The sequence below is a fragment of the Bubalus bubalis genome, chromosome 15, assembly GCF_019923935.1.
Source record: "Bubalus bubalis isolate 160015118507 breed Murrah chromosome 15, NDDB_SH_1, whole genome shotgun sequence".
Classification (NCBI taxonomy): domain Eukaryota; kingdom Metazoa; phylum Chordata; class Mammalia; order Artiodactyla; family Bovidae; genus Bubalus; species Bubalus bubalis.
Window position 1 is genome coordinate 31,283,465 of NC_059171.1, and position 27,391 is coordinate 31,310,855.

General features: G+C 38.9%; 1 protein-coding gene across 2 annotated transcripts in view; it reads right to left on the reverse strand.

The window, feature by feature from the left end:
* CSMD3 (CUB and Sushi multiple domains 3) overlaps nt 1-10,067 on the reverse strand; it is a 1,458,322-nt gene extending 1,448,255 nt beyond the window's left edge. For both annotated transcript variants that reach the window (XM_044928635.1, XM_025265188.2), the window contains exon 1: nt 9,405-10,067. In XM_044928635.1, the coding sequence (XP_044784570.1) occupies nt 9,405-9,582 (178 nt within the window). In that variant the 5' untranslated portion in view covers nt 9,583-10,067. The remainder of the gene's footprint in view (nt 1-9,404) is intronic.
* Nucleotides 10,068-27,391: the final 17,324 nt, after the last annotated feature.

Sequence of the window (27,391 nt, forward strand, 5' to 3'; positions counted from 1 at the left end):
CGTCCGTGGGATTTTCCAGGCAAGAGTACTGGAGTGGGTTGCCATTTCCTTCTACTGGTAAATAATTTTATGCCCACATATTTTATATGTGAAGTCCATAAATTCATTTACATTCATAAATTTTAAAATTTTACTCAGGAGTACTGGGTTAAAATCTAAAAATATATGTTTTGATTTTTTTTTCTTGTCCTTAATTCACTAAATAGTTTTTTGTCTTATAGTGACATATTTAACTTATGCTTTGTTCCTTTGCTTCACTTACTGTTGTATATAAAACTGAAAAATAGTTTTCACAACCATCTTACAGAATAACTAAGAGAGTAAAGTTAGGCAAGTTAAGATGTTGAAAATGACAAAACTGAGAAGTTGCGTATTACATACAATGTGATTGATTATATATATATATATATATAAAACACATGGACATTAACATTAGGCTATCTTTTAAGTTAAATTGTCAAGATTTCAGTTTTTCTCATAAAAATGAAAAAATTTAATTAGAAACTTGGTCATTTATAGTTTTATTGTTTAATGAGTCTATGAACTTATGAATCTATTATGATTTCAGATTTCATCCAACCACTAGCTAAACAACGATCCTGGAAAGTCATTGTACCTCTCTGGCCCCAGGAAATGTGGATAATTTATAAATGGAGATAATAATCTATACGTAGGAGATAACAGCTATCTCATAAGATGCTTGTTAGAATTCTAAGCAGGAAAAAGAGAGAGAACCATTGTTTGAGATGTAGTTAACACACTCTATTTAAAAGGCTTAGAACAGAGCTTCTTGTGGCTCAAATTTTATACAGTAAATGCACATGCCTATTTTGATACCATTTCCCCTGACATAATAACATCTTATATCCTCTCTATATATGAAGTGTGTTTCCTAGGTGGCTCAGTGGTAAAGAATCTCCTTGCCAATGCATGAGACAAAAGAGATGTGAGTTCAATCTCTGGGTTGGGAAGATCCCTTGAAGTTGGAAATGGCAACCTGCTCCAGTATTCTTCCCTGGAGAATTCTCTGGTGGGCTACAGTCCATGGGGTCGCAAAGAGTCAGATATGACTGAGCACACATTCGTTCACATATGTGAAGCACCTCTGAGCATTCTGGAATCTTGTATAATCTGATGGACTTGTATAAACTAAGCATAGCTGTTGTTTTTTCAGTTATTTAAAAGTTAGCAAATTCACTTCTGAGAGTCTATTTCCATTTATAAATTTCCTTTCAAAATGGTATGCAACTGCATTTCTTAAACTGTCATAGTTTAAAAAAAGAAAAATGCTTACCATTACTTTAAACTATGGAATTTAAAAAATTCTTTAAAATTTGCTAACATAGAGCAAAGGAAGTAAGAACTTTATAATCTTGAACATTACAAACTCAGCTTTTCAGAGAATCACTCATTACTTTTTATGTAATTCAATCACTTTCTGAACTTGTAAGCACTTCAAATTTAGCAGCATTCATTATTTTGGAAATTTTACTCCCATACCTTGAAGAGACCTTAGAGAAATATCACATATCACTAAAATTGAAGATAGCCCTTCAGATTATTGATTGTTTTTACAATTCTAATTTATAAAATATACTATTTATAGTATATTTATATACTATAAAATTTTTACTATTTATATATTTATAAAATATACTATTACTTCTGTGGTAGGATTTTACGATACCATCATCTTATTTAGATCATGTGAGAGAAATGTGCAAATGTAAATGCAGATGAGACAGAATGCATACATCATATGTTAGTATGATGTAAATATATAAAACCATGAATAAAATAAATTAGGAACAGATTTCCTAGATTTAAAAGGCTTTAAATAAGAAATTATGTCTAGATTATGGGAAGAAATAAACAAGAGGTTGATTTTTAAGTACTATCCCTCTACGTTCTTTGAAAAAGTGAAAGTGTTAGTCACTCAGTTGTGTCTGACACTCTGAGATCCCATGGACTGTAGGCTCCTCTGTTCATGGAATTTTCCAGGCAAGAATAATGGTGTGGGTTGCCATTCCCTTCTCCAGGGGATCCTTCTGACCCAGGAATCTAAGTTCTTTATGAGACTAAAAAACAGTCCTCTGATTTTGTTTTTACAACCATGTAATGTCAAAAATAGCCTTGAATATACGATGATTTTATTTGGTGTACATATTATAATAGTTTTAGAAAATATTTTCATTACAAAATTGCTTATTTTTTCTTTTACAAAATAAGTAGTTAGCATCAAAAAAAAAAATACCATAAAAATATATAGTCACTAGTATTCTTGTATGGTACTAATTGGCATATGGTTCTCAAATATTAGATTTGTGATTGTCTTCATTGGTGCCATTTGAGAAAATTCTGTAGTAAAATTGATAAGGTACAGTAGAAATAGAGTTGAACATAAACTTGAAAGCCCAATGATCTAGTCTCAATTCTGGAGCTAATTATATTTTTAACCTAGTTAAAAAAGCACTTATTCTTTCTAGACATGTGCATTTATTGTATAAAATATAAACAGTGAACTAGCTGGTATGTAAGAACTCTTCCAACCCTGTAAGTACCATGAATTTGTAACAAGATGAATTAACAAATTCATGTAAGTACATTAGTCAATCAATATTAAAATAAATCAGTATTGGAACACAACGAATGAAATTAGCCTAGGAGTAGAAGTAACATATTTAAGCTATGATTCTGCCCCTGATTCATAGAACCAGCACCTGGAGTAACTGTGTAAAGGCAATAAGTAGAAATTTCAGAGTGTTTTTCCAATGTATAATAGCCCGGGAACTTAGCCAAAGTGAAATAATAGCTAGAGAGAAGATGCTGTATTTTTTATTTACTATGGTGGACAAGTTAGGGCTGGTAATGTTGGGGATGAAGTGTGTGAGAGTCACTGGCTTTGTGCATGGAAGTGTATTTTAATAGCAGTGATGATAGCTCCTAGTGTCAGGCACTATATATGTTGCATGCATAATCTTTCTACTGAAATTCTAATTTCCTTTTTAATAGATAATGAAAATGAATTTTAGGAAAACTGGGTTGCTAATACAAAAATAGTTGCTGGCAATTTTATTATTTTTTTCCTGCTTCAGGTCTTGGTGGCTCCAGAGTACTTGCTTTAGTTTTTCTCAAACTTTAGAGCCATCAGAATTACCTGGATGGCTTGTTATAAATACCTATGTGGCTGTCCAACCACTAGGGCATCTGTTTCAATAGGCCTGGGGTGGGAGTCTGAGAATTCATATTTCTAACAAGTTTCCCAAGGATGCTCCTTGTTGAGGAACATTTTGAAATCAATGCTGTGCAATCTTTTTTGAGCAAATAGAAAATTTTGACATATCTAATGACACATGATTATCATTGATATTCTTGTTTTCCAGTTACAAGGTACATGCTGCATATGATAATCTTATAAATTTGGACTTTTTAGAGGTTTCAAATTGGCTTTTGGGTGGCAGATTGTGATTATATGAAAAAGTATTAATCCTTAAGAATCTTTAGTTAGCACCAAGCGATAGCTTAGCAAAAGGTGTGATAGCATGAATGCATTTTATAGCAGTAAGATTAGAGGCATGAGAGAAAGAAGGATGATAACTAGCATTGAGACCATGAATACTGGAAGGTATTCAACAAATTGATTTTTCTCAGTGGAATTCCTGTAAAAATGATATTCCTGATGAGAATGAGGGCCTTCCAAGGGGTCTAATTCCGAGAAAATCTTGTAGACTTGGAGATTGATCTCCCTGGAAAGTACCATGAATCACCCCACCTGCTCACTTTGAAAGAGAAAATATAAATGGATAATGACTTTATCTGTTCTATCAGACCTCATCCAAAATCCAAATTAAAACTGCCACTGTATGTATAAACTACACACCACTTTGGATTATGAGTAAGGGCTATGGGAAAAAGAGATGGAAAAAGAAGCTATGTTTTAATGTATATAGAGCGAAAATAAAATGACCTTATTGGCAACTCAGGCATTTTTTGCTAATCTTTTGGTTTGCAGTCATTTTGCTTCTAATCTCTCCAACATTGAAAATTGGAATTCAAAGTACAAGATGGCATATTTTCTCAAATAGTCATGTTACTTGAAGTAACAGTTTCCTCACCAGAAATGTTGCTTGAGGCTTCAAAGTTATTTTCCAAGCTGGACAAAACATTGAAAGTACTTAATATCCTGAAGCCTTTTCTGGAGACTGTGATATTAAGTAGAAGAAAGTAAAACTTTCAGGACATCAAGGAGAAGTATGTTTGGAGACGTAGGAAACAAAGTTTAGCTGCTTTCACTTAGTGTTGGAGACTAGACAGGTATTTTAGCATTAGAGGTTGTTTCTATATGTGTGCGAGGGCATCATTAATTGCTACCTTTCTTACTTTTTGTTTTATCAGATGTCACTTATGCCAGAGCTTGCCACTTTTAAAATCCTATATTGACGCCACTTGCTACTGCTTTATTTCAATATTTTACAGTTTCTGCAGACAGTAAATTGTGTGTTCAGGGAAAAGATGTGTACCCCACATCTATTCAGCTAGCCCATAAATAGTAACACTAATTAATATCATGAACATTAATAACTACTGAAACGAAATCTATGCTCCTGGGGTATATAATTTATTGAGTAAATTCTATCCCTTTTCTCCTTGAAGGCTCTTAAAGGAGCTGTCATCAGGTTTTCCACAGCCTGAAACCTGCTCCTTAATAATTTCTGCTCACCCACTCACTCTTCTACATGGGCTTAAAGCAGCCCCAACGTCCTCCCCAACCCCCTCAATACCAAAAGATTCTGGAAATATGGGGCTGCAAAATGATAGTTTAGAAGGATTTCAACTGGTAACTAACTGTCCAGGGAAAGTTCAGCTTAGAATTCTGGGAGCTATTGAAGCCTTTTGAGGGCGGTAAATTGGATTGGCTTAGGAACTCGGTGGTGCAAAGCCTCCCCAAAGGCGCCATGTTCAAGGAGAAGGGAAATCGCCTGGCTGCCTGAATTTATCTTTCTTTTTTTGGTTGTTTTGCTTCGTATTATTCTGCACTGAGCTGAAATTCCCATTCCTGCCCCGCTTTCAGCCCTCAGCTGGCCTCTCCTGCGGGGCGGGGACAGGACCCGAGGACAACCGGGATGACCCTGAGCTGTTTCATTTCTTCTGCGCTTTCCCCTGGGATCCAACAGAGCCCTGTGGAGTTCCAGTCCTGGGACTGCCTCCTGCTTGCTTTCCCCCCAGCGACAGAGCAGGGAAGGGGTTGAAGGGGATGGAAGAGGGGAATCAACCCCCATTACTCCTTCTCCGGTGAGTTTTTTGAACTCCCGAAGAGCCTGTTAGAGAAGTTGTTTTGGTCAGAGCAGCGCTGGGGTCAGCTTGGGAAAACGGAGCTTTCTCTGTGCCTCCACCGGGACTCCTGACAGCAGTGGTCGCAGCACTACCGACCAAATAGGGTCCGGGAACAGAAGCACACATTGTGTAACCCGCCACCCTGTCCATCTCGGACACACACCCACACCCACCCTGGAGGCCTCCAGAAGGCTCTTCCGCCTTGATCCGTGTGGAATTCCCCTCCCAGCAACACACACACACACACACACACACCCCGTCACAATCTCCAAAGGCCAAGTCAGGCATTCAATTCAACCTCAGTGGTCTATGAATATTTCGGGGAATCTGGTCTTCTAGAAGCAATCAAGTATTTCCAGAGAAACAGTTGGAAGGGAGGGCTACCTGACCAGACTGCAGCAGAAAAAGGACCCCGACCCAAACAAGAAGGTTGTCTCTCAGCAGCTGACTCAGTCTTGTTAGATTCAGGGGAAGGGTTTTGATGGTGGCGGTGGCAGTGGGTGTCTTTTTGCTGGGTGCAGTTATTGGCTTGTAAAGACATTAACCCAACAGGACCATCTTTGTAAAGCTCTCTCGAGACCTGAGACGAGACAGAAATTTTGTTAACGGTACTGACAGGTCAGACTGTCGCCCTGAGGTCGGGAAAGTAAGAGTTATCAGACCCTGAGCACAAGCCTGGGACTGACACCTCCGGCGCGGCCACCCTGGGGTGGGCACAAGGTGCTACTGAGCGCTGTTGGCAGCTCTCCTCCTGCGTGGACACCGCGACCCTTGCCAGCACTAATTAACTGCGGGACAAGCTGCGAGCTCGGCTCTTCCCAAGAGCTCTATGGCGGGAGTAATATCTCCTTGGAGTCCCAGAGCACGCAGAAACGCAGATCCTTCTGGAAATCTGGGGGTCCAGCAAGGAGTCTTGAAAGCAGGCTCTAGTACAGGGTGGGGGGTGTAGCATGCTAGCTCCCACCTGCTGTCCTCGGAGGTCAGTGCTTTCTGTACCTCGCCCCCCCCCCGCCCCTCCCCCTCCCCGCAGGATTTGTGCGCTCCCCCGGGATCTCCCGAGGAGTGTGAGGAAGCACCCTGCCAGTGTTTGTTTACGTGGGCGGGACGTTTAAGCACGACTTGAAGATTCACATATTCTATCTGACTGAAACCTAAAACAGGCAGGCTGCAGTTTCAGGCTGCATTTCAGAAACCTCTGCTGCGTGTGTGTGTTTCAGCATGCATCAGCCTAAGCAGCCCCCACACCATCCCCAATTTGGTGCCCTCCATGGCGTTTTATTTCAGATGACAACAGTGGAGATAAAACGCCCGGAGAGGGTTGCCTCTCTTTCCAATACTACTGGAGCGATTCAGGCCTACCACGGAAGCCCACTTTGTGTGAGGCGATTTCTCCCACTGAGCCTCTTTGTCATTGCTGTTGCAGGCAGAGGTGAGATAGTAAAGGATGAAAAGTGTGGACAAAAGGTGGAATTCTCAAGGCCTGAGCTGTTCACCTGGAAAAGCACGCGGCACAGACTTCCTTAGCCTTAGCCCTAGATTAGAACCTGCAGAACCCTTAGAAAGCCTGCCCATTTCGAGCTTTCCCGTGGGCCTGGGAGACCGGAGGAAAAACACTGTGGAAGACAAAAGCGGTTGTAGACACTAGGGGGAAAGAACATTCAAGCTATTGCTGCGATCTTGGTTTTAGGAAAAGCCTTGAGACGTAGGTGAAATTAAAAAATAGGGAGAAGGGGAAGAAGAAGAAGCAGTCGTAAAAACTGGCACCACTGGCAACCGGGAGTAAATCTAAAGAATATATCCTCTGTAAGTTTGTGTCTCAGAATCTGAGGACAGCGTTCCAAGTTGTAAAATATAGGAAATGCCTTTCAAGTGGCAGATAAGTGACAATGAAGAACCTTATCACCATTAAAAAAATTAATGGTCCGTTGAAAATTTATTTTGGACAAGATCAAAGCAGAGTGTGAAACACCCCTTCTTCCCGATGTCCCCGAAACTGGAATGTATTAAGTGGACCGATTATCTCAGTCCAAAGTACAGGAGCTGTGAGTAGAGGAGAGGGGATGGGGGGTGGGGGTGGTGTTTCTCATTTCCAGTTCCATTTAAAGCAAACTGACGCGCCTTTAGTTTCTATCGGCGCGGCTTATCTGGGAAATATGGTAGGTCCGGGCAGCCGGGCTGTAATCGCAGGCTGCTGGGCTCTAGGTTTGTCAGCCTGGCATGCTTGTCCAGCTTCGGAGACTCCCTCTTCCATCTGCCCTTCCAATGTGTTTTGACTCAACAGGTATCGCATGAAAACTCGCACTTAACCCCCCGGTCATCTAGCAGGAACCACCTCAACATTTTTTCCTGCCGGGAGCTGTCGCCGGCTCCTAGCAGCCAAACCCCAGGGCCATCCATTAACCGCCGACTCTCAGTGGCAGGCGAGCTAAGCATAAATGCGAGGCTCCTCACACGTCGAGCCGGCGACGAGAACCCCTCCTAAGCAACCCAAGACGCGTTCTGTACACTAGGTTGTGTAGTTGCGCCCGTAGAGAACGAGCGTTTTGGTTCAAAGCTGCGCTGAGGCTGGTGAGGGTCGGCGAAGCGGGGTGTCAAGCTTTAAGGAGCAGGTTAAGATTACAAGGCAGTTGCTGCCACAGAGACCTGGGACGACTTCTTGGCATTTAGGAATGTCAATTAAAATTCGAGACATGTCGCCCATCATTGGTCCTTAATAGAGGGAGAGGTAACCCTTCCAGCTCCCTCCACCCAAAACATGAATTATCATTTCCACTGAATGCAAATGGACTGCCTTCTGTGGGGGGACAGCCAGCTGCAAGCTGGACAATAAACTGTTTCATAGAGACGCGGCCTGATTGCGGTTCAGAGAGACACTCCTTTACAAAGGAAAAAGCGTCCAGTTTGTGAGGACAGAGGTGGCGCGCCTGGGCCAACAGCCCCCCCCCCCCCCCGCCCTCCGCCCCCACCGCCCACCCCCGACACACAGACACCCTGGATTTGAAACTAGCTTCACTGAAAACGACATCCGTCGCGTCTATGCGAGCTGCCATGAGTACGGGGAGGTGGTTGTTCAAAAATGATAGCATGAGTCATAAACACCGCCTGAGGTGTTTTTTTTTTTTTTTTTTTTTTTTTTTTTTTTTTTTTGCAGCAATTAATGGGCAGCAGGGTGCAGGAGAAGTTGTAGAACAGAGCTGGGAATCTATTTTCTCCCAGAGGACAGCTCTCCTTCCAATGATCCTGACTGTCCCTCGCCTTCCTGCTTAGGATTGAATTTTACATCCCACCCACCTCCTCCCCTTGTCTGTGCATGTGACACTCACTCTACCTGTCTGAACGCCGAGACTTGCTGGGGATTTTCTTTTTGGTCGTCAGCTAATGACTTTCCTCCTACCTTCATTCATCCCCAAAGGTACCTGGTTACACTTCCTGGCATCTCAGACCGTTCAAAAGCCCCATTTTAAGCCAAACCTCTACCACAGGACCTAGGAAACAGCCTTTATCATTTATCAATGCAAAAGAGCCCACGTAGAAATAATTCACATATGCACGCACACATTCAGTTGGTTGGGGGTGGGGAGTGGGGGGATTCTTGAAAGACCCCTGTGCCCTAATGCATTTAAAAGCAGCACCTTCCTAACATAACTTTCCTACCTGAAAGGGTTAAAAAGCATTTCCAGGAGCGCCTTTAATATAAATATTCCAACCAAAGCATCAAACCCCACTGATGTGACTAGAAATCAAGGTAACCCTCATCACCAAGAAAAGTCTTGCAGAGGAATTCTGCCTGGTATCCACTAGTTAGAGGCTATACGAACCAACTCACGTATTCGTTTGAGCATACTGCAAGAATATTTATTGAGCACAAGCTCAATCACTGCATTGAACGCCAAATCTGGCAAGCAAAATGCATTTCCTATCTGAGGGAGAAAAAGAGCTGTGAATCAACTCCTTCTTCAGTATTATCATGATTATTTTATCCGTGCAAATTGCAAAGTAAGCTACCCGTCTCTGGCGACAAGTCAGCTCACCTCCATCCAAAGCAGAGGGGACCCCGAAAGCAAGCCTACCTTTCACACAAGACACCGTCAATAAAAAGACGAGGTTCCAGAACGTAAATCCACTTTTAATCCCCATTTTCTTCATCAGGATGAAGTCTAGGCGGCCACATTTAGCGCATTTTCTCGTGCCAGGCTCCCGGGGTTTGGATTCCTTCGCTCGGCTTTCCCCTTTGCGGATCCCTTTCATATTATTCGCGAGCTCCTAATTCCTGCTCCTCAGCCCGGCGCAGTGGAGTTGTTGCTGTTGTTGGTGCGCGGTCACAGCTCGAAGTGAATGGTGTTTCTGGGATACCACAGCAACCTTGAAGAGGACTCAACCATCTCTCTCCAACGGGGGCACAAAGTCTCTGCTACTCTGGATTCTGCCTTTTCTTGTGCGTTTTTTTCCCCTCCACTAAAACCTACCTCAATTCTAGCTCGTTATAGCAACCACCAGAAACCACTAGTGAGCCTCTTAAAGCCCAGCTCCTCTCTTTGACAAACTCCCCACAATATTTGAAATTAAGAGGTTTGATTTTTTGTTCCCCCCGAATAGATCAATTCTGCCTCTAAAAGCAGCCCAAGAAATATTATGTTAGTGAGTTCTCCATTCCAGCCTGTGACTGTAGAAACATGTTACAGGAATATTTTAATCGGAGAATCTGTATTGCTTTTAGGGGAACTGTGATGATAATGAACCGGGTTTCATCGATGGCCACGTCTTTATAACGGGACATGTGTTACTACTGTAGTTGCAGTGTATTTCAGGCAGGCGTCTCACATTAATCATCCTGTGATTTAATTGAAAAAGGGAGATCACAGAGAATGTATTTGTACACAGGCATTTACACATTCAAGTGCTTAGATGTAAACCCATACCGGGTCTTTTTGATTCACGAAGTAAACGGATTTAATCAGTGACCAGGGCGGAGGTGAGGTGGGGAGGGAGTCAGTCATCTTCCGAAAGAGTTCGTCTTTTTATATTCCCTAAACAGGTTTTAGCTGTTGTGTGCTGCAGTTAAACTACTTTATTGTGGTAGTTATCTGGAACAGATACCCATTTGTCTTAATTCTGAATCGGTCCCGCATATGTAAATAGGAAGGTTCTTTCAAAACGGAAAACGTATGTATCTATACGTTTGGACCTGGCAGCGCCAACTCACCACTCAAGGGTTAACATCATACAGGGGAAGAGTTCTTGCGCCATCTACTGGCTATTACTAAGCCTCCCGCTTCTCTTTCACATCTAAATGGTACCCTATTTCCCTTATCCGAAGGTGTAGGGGAGCTTCGCCGGAGACCAGCGTGTTTTGCTTTTGTATGTCAATTTTCGAATCTTTTTTGGTTGGCCCTGGCCCAGATCTTATAACCCACAAGTTCCTTAGACTAGGCGCGTATTGGAAATCTGTGCTTTTCGGAAATCTGATACCATGTCGGGAGGGGGAGGGCTGCAGCACTGATTCTGGAAGAAATAATTGCAAAGGCTTCTGTCTCCATTTGCGTGCCAGAGGCTATCAGAGGAATTATATAGTATCTATCTATAGGGCTTGGTGAAGAGGATCGCCCATGTGAGTTTGCAGCTCTCCCCATTGCCCACAAATGATGGCTCCCGTCCGGTGTACCACACTAGGAGTACCCTGGCCAGCTTTTGTCCCTGGGCTCATGTGGAGCTGCCCGCTGGAAAGAGCAAGACTATTGCATTTGGAGGGAGTTTTCCTCCGGGAAGTGGGCACACTGAGAGCGTCTATAGGCGTGCGTAGTGTGTGGGTTCAATCTGCAGGCATAGGAAGCATTCTGAACTCTCCGGGTACGTGGCATTTTGTATGGGTCTGTGATTCTCCCACGCAGTGTGTGTGTGCGCGTGTGTACATGGGCGCTATGGTGAGGGGTAAGAGTGGGTGTTTTTGGAAATGATCGAGAGTATGATTTTCTATGTGTGGGTGTTTTCCCAAGTGTGTTTGTGCTGTATATATGCGTGTGCATGTGTGTATGTTCGACAGAGGGAGAAGGAGAGAGAGGGAAAAGAGAGAAGAGAAAGAAATTTCTCTTCTGGGTAGGGAATATTAACAAGAGGCAAAAGCCGTAAATGCAAAACTGACCTTATTAATTCGGAGAGGTACATTAAGGGCGATGTGGCAGGATACTTTTCATTCCTACCACTGCTTTATTGTCCGTGTATGCATGCCAAGGGAGTGGGCAACACGGTTGGGACTAGCTGGAGACCGGGAGGATCAACACTGAAAACGTCATTAGTCTGCTCAGCCACCTCGGTGGCAGCACTGGCAGCGATTTCAGTCAAATTGTCAGGGTGTGTTGCTACTGCTGTTGCCTTTTCTGGACGGAACAAGGAGCTAGATGCAAACAGGTCCTTGGACTGAGGACACTCAACAAAATCCTCCTTATCAAACGTGCAGAGGTTAGTCACCTCAACTGATTTCCCTTTTTGTTAAAAGAAAAAAAAAATATCTTGGCTGTATGTAATCTATGAACACACGGTTATATATCTAGACAGGAGGACTTTACCACACAAAAACTTTATTTCTCAAAAGTCAGGAATACTTTTAACAGTAATTATTGTGCAAAAATAAACTTTCGCTATGGGACCATCATGACTATTACTAAGCTACCAGTTTCTAATATGTACTGTCAAACATACTAATTCTATAGTCCGATTATCTTTCCCTAAGTGAATCCTGCCTGTCATTTCAATGTGAAGCTGTTAAAAGATTTATCTGGTAATACATAATACATTAAACAACACTATAGTTTCTAGTTTTTACAGCTCATAATAAATCACAAGCTATTTTTAACCCCATCTTCCAGTTCCTGAGACAGGATGGAAAATCATATTTTAGAGATGGGGAAAGTTAAGGCATGGGGAAATGGTTTTCCCAAGTTCATCATCAGGAACACTGATATTTAATCCAATACATTCAGTGCTGGATCATACTCTTGTCTTTCTGAACAGTCTCCTCTTCAAGAGAGCATTTCCAAAGGTATTCCAAAAACATAACAGTATCAGCCAAAATCTTGGATGGGAAATTCCTCAATTTCTCCGGAAGGAGAAATACAGTGTCTAAATTTGGATTAAAGAAATCATCTATCTCAGCTGATCTGTAGGAATGCAGAAAAGTTGTACATAGGTTCACTTAAGATTGTTAGAAAAAGAAGATTAAAAAATAGCTAACATAATAGCAAACATTAAATGTTACTGTATGCCTGACATTGTTTTATATTCACTTGGTATATCATATTCAATTTCTGTACAAACTTGCTAAGACAAGTACTACAATTATCCTCATTTTATAGGTGAAGAGATTGATACACAAAAAATTAACTATTTTGCTTGCCTGAGGTAATATATTTAAGAGGCAATATGAATCTAGGGGGACTTCCCAGGTAGCTCAGCTGGTAATGAATCCACCTGCAATGCAGGAGACCCCAGTTCAATTCCTGGGTCAGGAAGTTCCCCTGGAGAAGGGATAGGCTACCCACTCCAGTATTCTTGGGATTCCCTGGTGACTCAGACAATAAAGAATCTGCCTACAATGCTGGAGACCTGTGTTTGATCCCTGGGTTGGGAAGATCCCCTGGAGGAGGGCATGGCAACCCTTTTCAGTATTCTTGCCTGGAGAATCCCCATGGACACAGGAGCCTGGAAGGCTACAGTCCATGGGGTCACAAAGAGTTGGACATGACTGAGCAACTAAGCACATGAATCTAGGGTGTCCAGTTTTTGAGTCAATGTGCTTGCCTATTGCTCTTTCCTGTGCTAGCTCCCAGAGATGCTTGTTATAAAATAGTCTAATAACAAAAAAAATATGATTTTTATAGTAAAGGTACCTGTATAAGTATAGAAAATCGAATAAGGAAATTTAAAGTTAATAAAATTGTGTATGTATATATATATATATATATATATATATATGTGTGTGTGTGTGTGTGTGTGTGTTATACACACCAGGCTTCCCACATGGCTCAGTGGTAAAGAATCTGCCTGCCAATGCAGGAGACAGGTTCAGTCCCTGGGTTGGGAAGCTCTCCTTGGGTAGAAAATGGCAACCCACTCCAGTATTCTTGCCTGAAAAATTCCATGGACAGAGGAGCCTGGTGGCTACAGTCCATGGGTTTGCAAATAAGAGGACACAACTGAGAGACTGAGCATGCCTGCATACACAGGTATCATACACACACATACACAAAATGAAAAAAAAAAAAACTTTTTTTTTTTTTCTTTTTATACTTGTCAGTTACTAAAATCTCCCCTTTCCTTTTGGATCATCCAGCTGATCACAATGATGAAGTACCATAGAGAGTTCTTAAAAAGAGTTTAGGTCAGAAACGGACAGGTTCTTTAAACTGGAAGTACCTGATTTCCATTCCTTTTCAGTGTCCCTTTCCAAGTACTTACAGAATACAATAAAGTTTGATATTAAAATGAGACTTAATTGGCACTTAAAAGGGAGAAAATAAGCACCTTTTCAAAAATTGCTCCATATTAAACCAAGTCCTCAATATAGATTTACTCTGTTTTAGCATCACAAGGACAATGTCAGAAAAATGATCAAAACAGAATAAATACACCAAGAAAAAAAGAACAGAAAGAACTGGGAAGAGGTTCCCTTTAATTTTGAAAAGAATTGCATGTACTTTTGATAGAGTAATGAACTTATAAAGTGTTTTTGTTAATTCCTGTCACAGATATACAGATTTACACAAGGATTATTGTTCAAATGCAGTATTTATTTTGTTATAGAAATGTTCCTTCCTATTAATGCTGTATGGCCACTGATTGTAGGATACATTTTTTAATTAAAAGGCTCAAATTCAAATCGATGGGTCTGTGGGGAAACAATAATTAGAATAAATTAAAAATGTTAATGCTTTGCAAATAATGAAGCAGGAATTTTCCTGTTTGTTCACAGTTTTTATTTAGAATTTGTTGCCAGGAGAGTAGGAGAAAAAGAGGGACTCATTTTCTCATTTTTCTACTTAAGTGTCCATTCTTGAATCCATCCTATCTGACCTCTGTAACTCCAGGGAAATAAAACATTTGACTGCAAATGTTGGATCTAGAATAATGCAGGAATTCTAATTCAAGTCTATACATTTTGACTTGCAATAGCTTCTATTTGGTTGAGAAGAAGAGAAAAAGATCTAATACTCAGGATAAAGTAACTTTTCTTTAAGCAATCATATTTAAGAAGATAAATTATCAGCTGGATAAAAGTATCTGTCCAGCTGTTAATCAGGAAGCATTGTTGAGAGGTCGAGATGAACCTTTTGGAAGTGTTGCTAAGAGTGCTTCCTAGGCATTCATTCCTCTTATGTCCTGACTCCTCTTTCAGTTTCATTAATAGTGAGGCTTAACTGGCATTTCAGTCTTTTTCATGTTTTAACCACATTAAGAAAGAGACTGAAGTTTCTACGTCACATAAAGGTAAAAATAATGTTTTAAACAATGAGAGCGTAGAAATACTCTAAAACTAAAAGCAGTATCTATGGCTATATCCAGACAAATAAATCATACTTTGCCTCCAAAAAACTTATTTTTGACGTGAACCACATATATGTTTAGTACATTAACACCCAAAATATAAACTGATACCTCCTTAAATGAAGACAATATAAGATATATAGATAGTTTAATATAAACTATATGAGCCTATTTCTTTCAAGAAAAAGAACCATGGTAAATAGCTGGAAGAATATGTAGATAATGATCCTAAAAGAAAGAGAGAACAACTGAGAGAATCTTTAAAGACAGTTCTGTTTGTCTTGATAATTTCACTCTCTTGTTAACCTGGGCCTTATAGCAGTTAACTTGTCTCTGTGAACAGTTATAGGAATAAAAAGTTAAGCAAAAGGTAGCTTTGCTGAACAATTAGGATAATCCAGGTCTCTTCTTTTCGTACATAATAAAGTTGTTTTGTTGGCACGCTGTGAATAAATGTCAATTCCCAGTGTAGCAGATCTTTTTATCATCATTTCTTTAATATAGTTGTGTGATATTAGCCTCAAATGCACTTGAGAATACATAAATATTTAGAGAACATAAATCAAGCGGGTAGATTTCAAAAGATTCCAAATCTGTCAACATTACTATCAAAATGCAATGCATATTTTATTTCTTTCCCTGAAACTCTGTGCCCATAAACTCGTTATTGTTGCCTAGATATTTTTTACTTTTCTTATCTACTTATTATCTGCTAATCTTCAAAACTGATTATAATTCCTTGAGAAAAATGAATGTGTTCAAATAGTCAGTGTTCAATAAAATCACTACTACATTTTATTTTTCAGTTTGCTAGTCTATCATAGATTAGGTAGCATATGTGAGACTTTCTTTATATTTTGATACACTTATCTACTTAAACTTTACTGAGAAATCTCAATCCAGAAGTAAATAATTCTAAAACTGGAAGTTAATTCTGGAAAAGTGCAAGCTTTAAATTATTTTTGATCATTATCCTAAAAGCCTCAACCAAGCGAAACACAACCCAGAGGTAGAGGGCAAGTACATATCACTTGTGCTTGAAATTTTCTCTCACAAGATAGTGAAGTGGTTTTGCTGCTGGCAAAGAATTTATTAACCTTTTATAAACATAATTATGATGTTATTTTTCCTAAATGTTTATACACTTAAATTAGATGAGGCATTAATAATAGAACTGTTGGAATTTTCACAAATTTGAATGCCATAGTCCATATATGTGTTTGCATGTGCTAGTGTCTGAACCATATTAAAAGGATGATATTCATCACTGCATAATTCGACCCAGTGTTTAAAATTCCCAAACGATCACCAACAGCTTTGTTATTTCATTGATTTTCCAAATTTATCTAAAATTAACGAACATTTCACAGAATAAGAGTAGAGGAGGCCAAACAATATAAGCATTCTTTCTTCAGAGGAAGATAACTATGACCTTGACTTAGAAGGATCATTTTGGCCACAGGAGGAAGGAAAATCAATGCAGCTGATTTTGGTTTGGCTACACATAATCCAATTTGGATTGTGAGTACAAAGAGCTGTCCCATCTGGACAGGGATCAGTTTCATCTTTACTCTTTGTGTAGCAAGTATGATTTTCATCTGTGTTTTCATTCATTTATTTAAGAAATCATTTTGAGCTCCTACTGCAAGGAAACAAAAACAAGATTTACACATTATTCTCAAGGAGCTTACAACGTAATAGAAGGGATAGAATATCTCTGTTACCGCCTCAAGTGACAGTAGTGAATGTCAATAAAGTTTAACCACTTTAAGAGAGACAACTATAAAACACCAAGATGTAGGAGATTATTTATAGCTGGGGGAAATGGAGAAAACTTCTAGGAAGATATTTATGTTTGAGCCATTCTAGAATCATTTGGATATGTGTGGCAGAAAAATATCTTGGTGAAGAGGTTATTTTTTAGAAATATTGTAAGTAAAGTTAGAAACTCTGTAAGTGTATACAAGATTTGGTCAATTTAGTTAAGTGATAAAGACATGACAGATGAAGCCAGAAAGGTAAATAAACCGTGGAGACATGTGAATTTGGAGAGAATAAGTGTCCTTGCAAATGTTTTCCACATTTTCTTTCTCTTTAGTAGACCATAATGTTTAGTCAGTTCAAGTAAACCTCCAGTGGCATATTTTTAAAACTCAATCAATGTATTGTTTCCTTGAATAAGCAAATCAATTTGTTTTGGCATTTTGTATATAGTGGTTTATAAAAAGAATCAGTTTAACCTTTCAAGTTGATTAACATCATCAGGCATTTATTAGAAACAGGCCAAATAAGATTAAATAATTATTGAATAATATAATTTAGTATTAATATAGCATATAATAAATAAAATGTGTAACATATAATGCCAATATTAATAAATATATAGTATAAATATGAAGATATATCTGGAATATTTTTGGTGTCTGGTTAAGTACAGTAACATTAGGAACAAATACTGTATTTGCAAATGCATACAGTATTTATCACATCATCCAGTATATGAACACCAACTTGAATTTTTGGAGATTTCACATGTTCAGAATAGGCAATGAATCTAGTGCATGACATAAGATTTCTATATAGACACAACAGCAACAGCATTTCTTAGGAGGTTAAGCTATCCAACAATTACAATGTGGTTATCACTAAATTTGTCCATTTCAATTGTTTAGAGTGTGCTTACCCTGGGATGGGCTTCCCTTGTGACTCAGCTGGTAACGAATACACCTGCAATGCAGAGACCTGGGTTTGATCCCTGGGTTGGGAAGATCCCCTGAAGCAGGGAAAGGCCACCCACTCCAGTATTCTGGCCTGGAGAATTCCATGAACTGTATAGTCCATGGGGTCACAAAGAGTCAGACACGACTGAGTGACTTTCACTCATTTACCCTGGGATTAAGGGCTTCCCAGGTGGCACAGTGGTAAAAGAATCCACTTGCCAATGCAGGAGCTGCAAGAGACACGGGTTCAATCCTTAAGTCAAGAAGATCCCCTGAAGCAGAAAATGACAATCCACTCCCATATTTTTGCCTGGGAAATCCCATGGACAGAGGACCCTGGCACGCTACAGTCCATGGGGGAGCAAAGATTCAGACATGACTGAGCACATGCATGTACACGCACACACACACACACACGCACACACCCTGCAACAAATAGAACCTGATCCTTATTTTTCCCAATTAGCTTTGCTTTTTTCAAAATCAAGTTAAACAAACAAACAAAGCATAGTCAAAGCAAACAAATAAATGACTCTTCTTTGTTAGAAATCTTGTACATTCAGTGATCAGAAAAGAGTAGGGAAAAACAATACTGTGTGTCAACAAAAATTTTATTTTCAAAAGGAAAACAGTAAAACAAATGCTATTCTGAGTCTGGAGCTATTACAACAATGATGTTTGGCAAAACTAATACAGTGTTTCAGGTTTAAAAATAAAATAAAATTAAAAAAATAAATGATGTCTACCAGGAAACAGAATACCAGCCCTGAGAAGTGAGTATGCTCCTTCTATTCTGATTATGAAATCGGACATAATTTAAAATGTTTTCTATTTTTCAGTTTACAAGAAAGTTAAATGTAATGCTCAATCAAGGCCACAAGGCTTGCTTTTAAATAAAATACTTGGAAACTCAAAATAAATAAATAAATAAATAAATAAATAAATGGAAATTGAATATGCCTTTAGGATAGGAGATGTATCACTTTGTGATAGGCACAATATGAGCCCTAATTTTTCTTGTGCAAAATGGGAATAACTGCTTGCTTCACAAAGTTTTAATTAACATTCTCAACAGGTGTGATGGTAGCAGAATCATCACATCTCTATGTATACCATTGCTGTATACCACATTGCTGTATACCACTATCACTCCAAACCATTTCATAATACCTCTAATGGGTTAAATAGTGCACCCTCCCTGCCCCAATGATATTTCCAATACCTGATCCTTGGAACCTGTGAATGCAAATTTACCTTTTAAAAAGAGTCTTTGCAGTAGTAACCAAGTTAAAATCTTGACATGAGATCATCCTGGATTTAGGATGGATCCTAAATCCAATGACAATCCAATAATGGATCTTAAATCCAATTCTTAACAAAAAAAAAAAGAGAAAGAGAGATACTTGGGAAACAAAGACACAGAAGATAAGTTGATGCAAAAATGTAGCTGAAATCGGAGCAATGTGTTTACAAGCCATGGAAGGCCAAAGAGGGCTGGAAGTTCCCTGGAGCTAGGAGAGGGGCATGAAATGGATTCTCCTCCAGAACCTCCAGAAGGAGTCTATCCTGATGGCATCCTGATTTCAAACTCTAAATGCTGTTTTCAGAAAATAAGTGTCTAATAATTTGTTCTCCAACCCTAGGAAATTAATACCCAAGATAGCAATGATACAGGCTTTAAGAAAATGGTTAGTAGAATTCAATTTGATCTCTGTCTGATATCAGTCCCCACCACCAACATGCCAAGCACTCTTCATCCTGTCCCTACCCTAAACAGGAGCATTCTTTACTGAAACATTTTGAGACCTCAATAAGTTTTTGTTCAGTTCGGTTCAGTTCAGTTCAGTCACTCAGTCCTGTCTAACTCTTTGCGACCCCATGAATTGCAGCACGCCAGGCCTCCCTGTCCATCACCAACTCCCGAAGTTCACCCAGACCCACATCCAACGAGTCAGTGATGCCATCCAGCCATCTCATCCTCTGTTGTCCCCTTCTCCTCCTGCCCCCAATCCCTCCCAGCATCAGAGTCTTTTCCAATGAGTCAACTCTTCGCTTGAGGTGGCCAAAGTACTGGAGTTTCAGCTTTAACATCATTCCTTCCAAAGAAATCCCAGGGATGATCTCCTTCAGAATGGACTGGTTGGATCTGCTTGTAGTCCAAGGGACTCTCAAGAGTCTTCTCCAACACCACAGTTCAAAAGCATCAATTCTTCGGTGCTCAGCCTTCTTCACAGTCCAACTCTCACATCCATACATGACCATAGGAAAAACCATAGCCTTGACTAGACGAACCTTTGTTGGCAAAGTAATGACTCTGCTTTTGAATATGCTATCTAGGTTGGTCATAACTTTCCTTCCAAGAAGTAAGCGTCTTTTAATTTCATGGCTGCAGTCACCATCTGCAGTGATTTTGGAGCCCAGAAAAATAAAGTCTGACACTGTTTCCACTGTTTCCCCATCTATTTCCCATGAAGTGATGGGACCGAATGCCATGATCTTCGTTTTCTGAATGTTGAGCTTTAAGCAAACTTTTTCATTCTCCACTTTCACCTTTATCAAGAGGCTTTTTATTTCCTCTTCACTTTCTGCCCTAAGGGTGGTGTCATCTGCATATCTGAGGTTATTGATATTTCTCCCAGCAATCTTGATTCCAGCTTGTGTTTCTTCCAGTCCAGCATTTCTCATGATGTACTCTGCATAGAAGTTAAATAAACAGGATGACAATATACAGCCTTGACGTACTCCTTTTCCTATTTGGAACCAGTCTGTCGTTCCATGTCCAGTTCTAATTGTTGCTTCCTGACTTGCATACAAATTTCTCAGGCAGATCAGGTGTTCTGATATTCCCATCTCTTTCAGAATTTTCCACAGTTTATTGTGATCCACACATTCAAAGGCTTTGGCATAGTCAATAAAGCAGAAATAGATGTTTTTCTGGAACTCTCTTGCTTTTTCTATGATCCAGCGGATGTTGGCAATTTGATCTCTGGTTCCTCTGCCTTTTCTAAAACCAGCTTGAACATCAGGAAGTTCACGATTCACATATTGCTGAAGCCTGGTTTGGAGAATTTTGAGCATTACTTTACTAGTGTGTGAGATGAGTGCAATTGTGCGGTAGTTTGAGCATTCTTTGGCATTGCCTTTCTTTGGGATTGGAATGAAAACTGACCTTTTCCAGTCCTGTGGCCACTGCTGAGTTTTCCAAATGTGCTGGCATATTGAGTGCAGCACTTTCACCGCATCATCTTTCAGGATTTGGAATAGCTCAACTGGAATTCCATCACTCCACTAGCTTTGTTCGTAGTGATGCTTTCTAAGGGCCACTTGACTTCACATTCCAGGGTGTCTGGCTCTAGGTCAGGGATCACACAATCGTGATTATCTGGGTCGTGAAAATCTTTTTTTGTACAGTTCTTCTGTGTATTCTTGCCATCTCTTCTTAATATCTTCTGCTTCTCTTAGGTCCATACCATTTCTGTCCTTTATCGAGTCCATCTTTGCACGAAATGTTCCCTTGGTATCTCTAATTTTCTTGAAGAGGTCTCTAGTCTTTCCCATTCTGTTGTTTTCCTCTATTTCTTTGCATTGATCGCTGAAGAGGCTTTCTTATCTCTTCTTGCTATTCTTTGGAACTCTGCATTCAGATGCTTATATCTTTCCTTTGCTCCTTTGCTTTTCACTTCTCTTCTTTTCACAGCTATTTGTAAGGCCTCCCCAGACAGCCATTTTGCTTTTTTGCATTTCTTTTCTATGGAAATGGTCTTGATCCCTGTCTCCTGTACAATGTCATGAACCTCATTCCATAGTTCATCAGGCACTCTATCTAACAGATCTAGGCCCTTAAATCTATTTCTCACTTCCACTGTATAATCATAAGGGATTTGATTTACGTCATACCTGTATGGTCTAGGGGTTTTCCCTACTTTCTTCAATCTAAGTCTGAATTTGGCAATAAGGAGTTCCTGATCTGAGCCACAGTCAGCTCCCGGTCTTGTTTTTGGTGACTGTATAGTTAATATTCCTTTATTTCAAAACACTGATGTATTCTTATGACTATCACCTCTTTTAGAATGAGTTTTACATAAATATTTGTGTGTGATCTAGAACTCTCAAGCCCCAGCTTGAGCCCAGGCCATTACACTTTGTTCTCTCCCTAACATCTCAGGAACAATATAGCTAAAGTTGCTCTTGTCCTCTTCAGTATACTTCTCCTTTCCTGAATTTGCTTCTTCTGATTGAACTTCTCTGAAATCACTGCTGTTTTCATCCAAAATACTCAGAGTCAAAGCCTCATTTTTCACTTCTCTCTTCCTTATGTTTCTTGTAGAGTCAAACCCTAATATCTGAAAATGCCTCTTTTATATTATTCTGTACTATGTTCCTTTTCGTTTACTGCAAACATGCAAGTTCACATACTAATTATCTCATGCATATGCTATTGCAAGGACCTACTACTTACTCATATTGGCTTGTAACTTCTGCTTCATTCTGTCATGCACAGGGTATGATCATTTTATCATGGCTCTTACCTTCTGAAACAGCATTCATGGGTATTATCATTATTATCAGGATAAACTGATAGTCTTAAATCTCATGGTCTAGCCGGTTCATGAAAGTTTCCTCCTTCTAGTGAGTCAGTTCTAATCAATGTATACTTCGAATGTATTTGCATTCTGCATCTGAGTTTTAGCTGATATTGTCCTCTTGAATTTTGACACATTTTTTATTTGCTTGTCCAAATTCAACACTGAATTCAGGTCTTAGTTTCTCTAAGTATGTTGTATTTGTCCAATGGCTTTAAATATATATGTATTGTCTATATAGATTATACTTTGACATATATACTACTTTATTTTTGCATTGTTATTTACTGTTTATGTCTTTATAAATGTATTGAGACATGTTAGGATTTGTTTCCAATGTAACTTTAAAATATCCAAAACAAACAGTTAACTATACATTTTAATACATGTTTGATGAATGTCTAGGTTATAACACTTCAACTATGTAAATCTGAGGTTATGTTTTATTTAATTGATGAAAAATATGTGTGAATATGTATGTGTGTGTAGCTGTATATGTGTTCTGAAAGAAAGAAGGTGAGAGAGGGAAGAGGAAATGCACAGAGTCCAAAGAAAGCAGGGAAAGGAAAGACGGTTTGTGTCCACTAACATTAATTATAATAAAAGGTTTGATAACTAATGCCAGAAATACTGCTCTCTGATTTCCTTCTTGGCTCTGAGACACTCCAATTTCCCATGCAAAAGCAGTTCTGTCTAACTATTTGGCAGATTGTTTGAGCTGGAATTAAATGTGCACAGCTGGTACCATCTGCTGCAAATTCTTTAATTCTTGTTATCTCTTAAACAGCTTTTGGTTTTGTTTTATTCATAATTCATCTACGGAGGATGAGGGAGACCTGTGGGGTCTTAATATTATTTAATGGATGTATTGCTGGTTTTCAGATTAATAAACCATAGTAGACTCTGGTTGACCAATATCAATAAGTATCTACCTAACTTTACTGATGCCTAAGACGTTAATTGATTTAAAACCAAAGTCAATTTTAGGTAGTCAAATAGGTCAGTTTCTTAAAGTTATGAATGGTGATGATAGTGATATTTAAAATATTCATATTTTGTAGCATGTTTCTTTAATTTCTCTTCTTATTTTGCAATTAAACCCTAGTACTTTTGAATCATAACTTCTTAGCCACTAGACAAAATCAGAAACCTAGAAGTTGTGCTTGTTTCCTTTCTTTCCCTCAGTTCTTTCTTATTCTGTATTCTTAATATCTAAAATCCATGTTTTCCCATGAATTTCATTATCACTGACTTTGTGCAGGCCCTCAACACTTCAAATTCCAGCCCATTCAATGTATTCACTACTGAGGACTTAGACTGCTCTTTCTGACACATAATTCAGATTATTACACTCTCTTACATAAAATTCCTTGCTGTCTATATATCAATGTGTCCTTCAAATCATTTGAACAATATATGCACTTCTACCATATTTAAATGTATGCTACTCCCTTTTCCTTATATTTTCTCCCCTAATTTTGTTCCCACCCTTATGGCAGAAAGTGAAGAGGAACTAAAAAGCCTCTTGATGAAAGTGAAAGTGGAGAGTGAAAAACTTGGCTTAAAGCTCAACATTCAGAAAACGAAGATCATGGCATTCAGTCCCATCACTTCGTGGGAAATAGATGGGGAAACAGTGGAAACAGTGTCTGACTTTATTTTCTGGGCTCCAAAATCACTGCAGATGGTGACTGCAGCCATGAAATTAAAAGATGCTTACTTCTTGGAAGGAAAGTTATGACCAACCTAGATAGCATATTCAAAAGCAGAGACTTGACTTTGCCAACAAAGGTCTGTCTAGTCAAGGCTATGGTATTTCCTGCAGTCATGTGTGGTTGTGAGAGTTGGACTGTGAAGAAGGCTGAGTGCCAAAGAATTGATGCTTTTGAACTGTGGTGTTGGAGAAGACTCTTGAGAGTCCCTTGGACTGCAAGGAGATCCAACCAGTCCATTCTGAAGGAGATCAGCCCTGGGATTTCTTTGGAGGGAATGATGCTAGAGCTGAAACTCCAGTACTTTGGCCACCTCACGCGAAGAGTTGACTCATTGGAAAAGACTCTAATGCTGGGAGGGATTGGGGGCAAGAGGAGAAGGGGACGACAGAGGATGAGACGGCTGGATGGCATAACTGACTCGATGGATGTGGGTCTGGGTGAACTTCGGGAGTTGGTGATGGACAGGGAAGCCTGGTGTGCTGTGATTCATGGGGTTGCAAAGAGTTGGACATGACTGAGCAACTGATCTGATCTACATGGAAAACTCCAGAATAGGCTTCAAACTAAAATCAGGTGATTATTTTTTCCCTTTTGCAGAATAAATTTATTATTCCTCTTGTTTTGAGCATAATGACCTTTTATGTTCTGTTCGGAACATAAAGGAAATCCAGTTGGAATATTTATCATAATATATAGTCATTGCAAGTAGAAATATCACTAAACTCACATATGCAGATGAGACCAATCTAATGGCAGAAGGTGAAGAGAACTAAAGAGCTTCTTGATGAAGGTGAAAGAGGAGAGTGAAAAAGCTGGCTTAAAACTCAATATTCAAAAAAAGAAAATCATGACATCCAGTCCCATCACTTCATGGCAAATAAATGGGGAAAAAGTGGAAACAATGAGGGACTTTATTTTCTTGGGCTCTAGAATCAATGAGGATGGTGATTGCAGCCATGACAATAAAAGACGTTTGCTCCTTGGAAGAAAAGCTATGACCAACCTAGACAGCATATTAAAAAGCAGAGACATCACTTTGCTGATAAAGATCCATATAGTTAAAGCTATGGTTTTTCCAGTAGTCATGTGTGGATGTGAAACTTGGACCATAAAGAAGGCTGACTACTGAAGAATTGATGCTTTTTAACTGTGGTGCTGAAGAAGACTCTTGAGAGTCCCTTGGACTGCAAGGAGATCGAAGCAGTCAATCTTAAAGGAAATCAATCCTAAATAGTCATTGGAAGGACTAATGATGAAGCTGAAGGTGAGAAAGTTTTATCTGGTAATATAAACATGAACATGTATTAAAAATACCTTTGTTCTCATTTTGTTTTGAGATTATTCTCAAGTAATTTGACCCTCTGTGGTTAAATATTTTTAGTACCTGTAAATAAGGGAAATAAGGGCAGTCACTGGCACCCACTTGGGCTGCTCGGGTCTAAATTTAGTTTAGTATTGACAACTTTCTTGCTGATTGGTTCTTTTTGCTTGCTGCTCTGTACTTAGGCAAGCAATTGGCTTTCCTTTTAGTCTGACATTTGTCTGATCTGGTGTGGGTAAGACATATTATACTCAGGGCAGCCTACTCAAATGCAGAAGAAAAAAAATAGGAAGGCTTGAGCAGGGCACTCAATTGTATGTATGTCTATTCTAAATATTTAAGAAGATAGTACATGTAAGGAAAAATATGCAGGAAAATACAGTAAGTTTTCTGGTAATGTGGAATTCATGTTGAAAACCTTCCTACTATTTATGGCTTTTTGAGATGCTTGCTGCTCATTCTGCAAAATGCTAAAGAAAGATGTTACTACAGTATCACTGTTTTCTGGTGGATTATGATTTTGTGTTAGTCAAATTCTGATAATGTTGAATGGTTTTCTCTCTGGAAGTAATGAGTGCATTTTTCTTTGCCACAAACAGGTGAATTTTTAAGATTTTAGTGTTCATCAAAATGACCTGACATCCCACTGAATCTAAATAGATGGAGCAGGCCCCTGCATTTTTAATGTGTGTTTTTTTTTTTTAATAGTACAGGTTAAAAGAGGACACTGAATTTCACATGGATCAGTTTTCCCAAGAAAGAGAATAGGCATATCACCTAGGTCTAGCCACGCAAGGTTTTGAGTACTTTGGACTATTCAGTGAATGGAAAAACTGCTGATATATTAAACACAAGAAAAATATACCTACTATTGCAACTAATTTGTGTCATTTATATAAAAGCTAATTTTCAACACAAATTATAAAATTGTATCCTTGACATGATGTCCTAATATCTGGAAATCATACTAATCAGCTAACACACAGAGAGACCCTGGAAGAGCTGAGTCAGGAAAGGGCAGGGGGAAAAAGCATGCTGTTAACTTGTTGATGAATAAGTTAAGCTCTTGCTCAAATAAACAGCTTCGCATCAACTATTTGGTGATATTTATATAACTTGTATGTAGAAGAATCCTGAAATTGGCAGTCTTCATATACATAGCAAAGATGAATATTCAATATACCTGTAATGTTTATTCCATCTTCCCTTTGCAAAGCAAGCCAATTTTTACTTCAGGAGGAGTTGCAATCAAAACCTGTGGTTATTTACATCACTTGGAAATATCTCAATGCATCCATTTATTAGAAAATTAATGAATATAGAATACTAGAAGCACACTTACTTCTAAACATTGAATTTAAATATTTTTGTAGTTGCATAGCCCTATCAATTTTTAGTGTTCTATAGATCATGTATGCAATTTTGACATGACTTTTCATTATGTAGTAAATATCATATCAATAACATAAGTATTTTATCAGGTATTCATAACTCTGGGATAAACTCCTTTTGAATCAAGGAATTTTCCAATTATCTGAGAATACTATTATTTATGTATTGTTGAGACTAATTATTTTGAATAGAAACTACTCCAAAACATAGCACATATTTCCTATATTTTAAAAATTGTTTTGATGACTTAAATAAATAGGTATTAACATCAATTTTTTTCCCTATTATATTAAGTTTCAGGTAGGTCTAACATCCATTTCTTATGCTTTGGTTGACAAGAAGATTGAATTCAAATTGCATCTCAGCTCTCATAACAGTTCAGGGCCTTCTGACTTGCTTATCTCACTCTGGTTTTGTTCCTGGTTCTGATATAATGTTATTGGACATTATTCAGAAATTCCTCTGCCCTGGACTGCATATGACTCCTGTCCAACCAGTGTGCACTTGATAGCTTTTGAGAGACTTAAACAATATTTTCAAATTTTGTTTGTTTTCACTTCTGTGTTTCTGTTTGTACTACATAATCTTAACTTTTTTTTTTTTTTCTGGTTCTCACACTTTGATTTCCTTTCTGGTTATTACCTTGCTCTCCTTGTCTTCGGTCTTTATAGAGCTGTCTGTCAAGGTTTCTGAAGATCCCTAGTCATATATAGGCACACGACCTAACTTTTTTCATTGTAATTTATTTCAGATCCTTTGAATCTTTAACAGTGTCCCAAAGACTGAAAA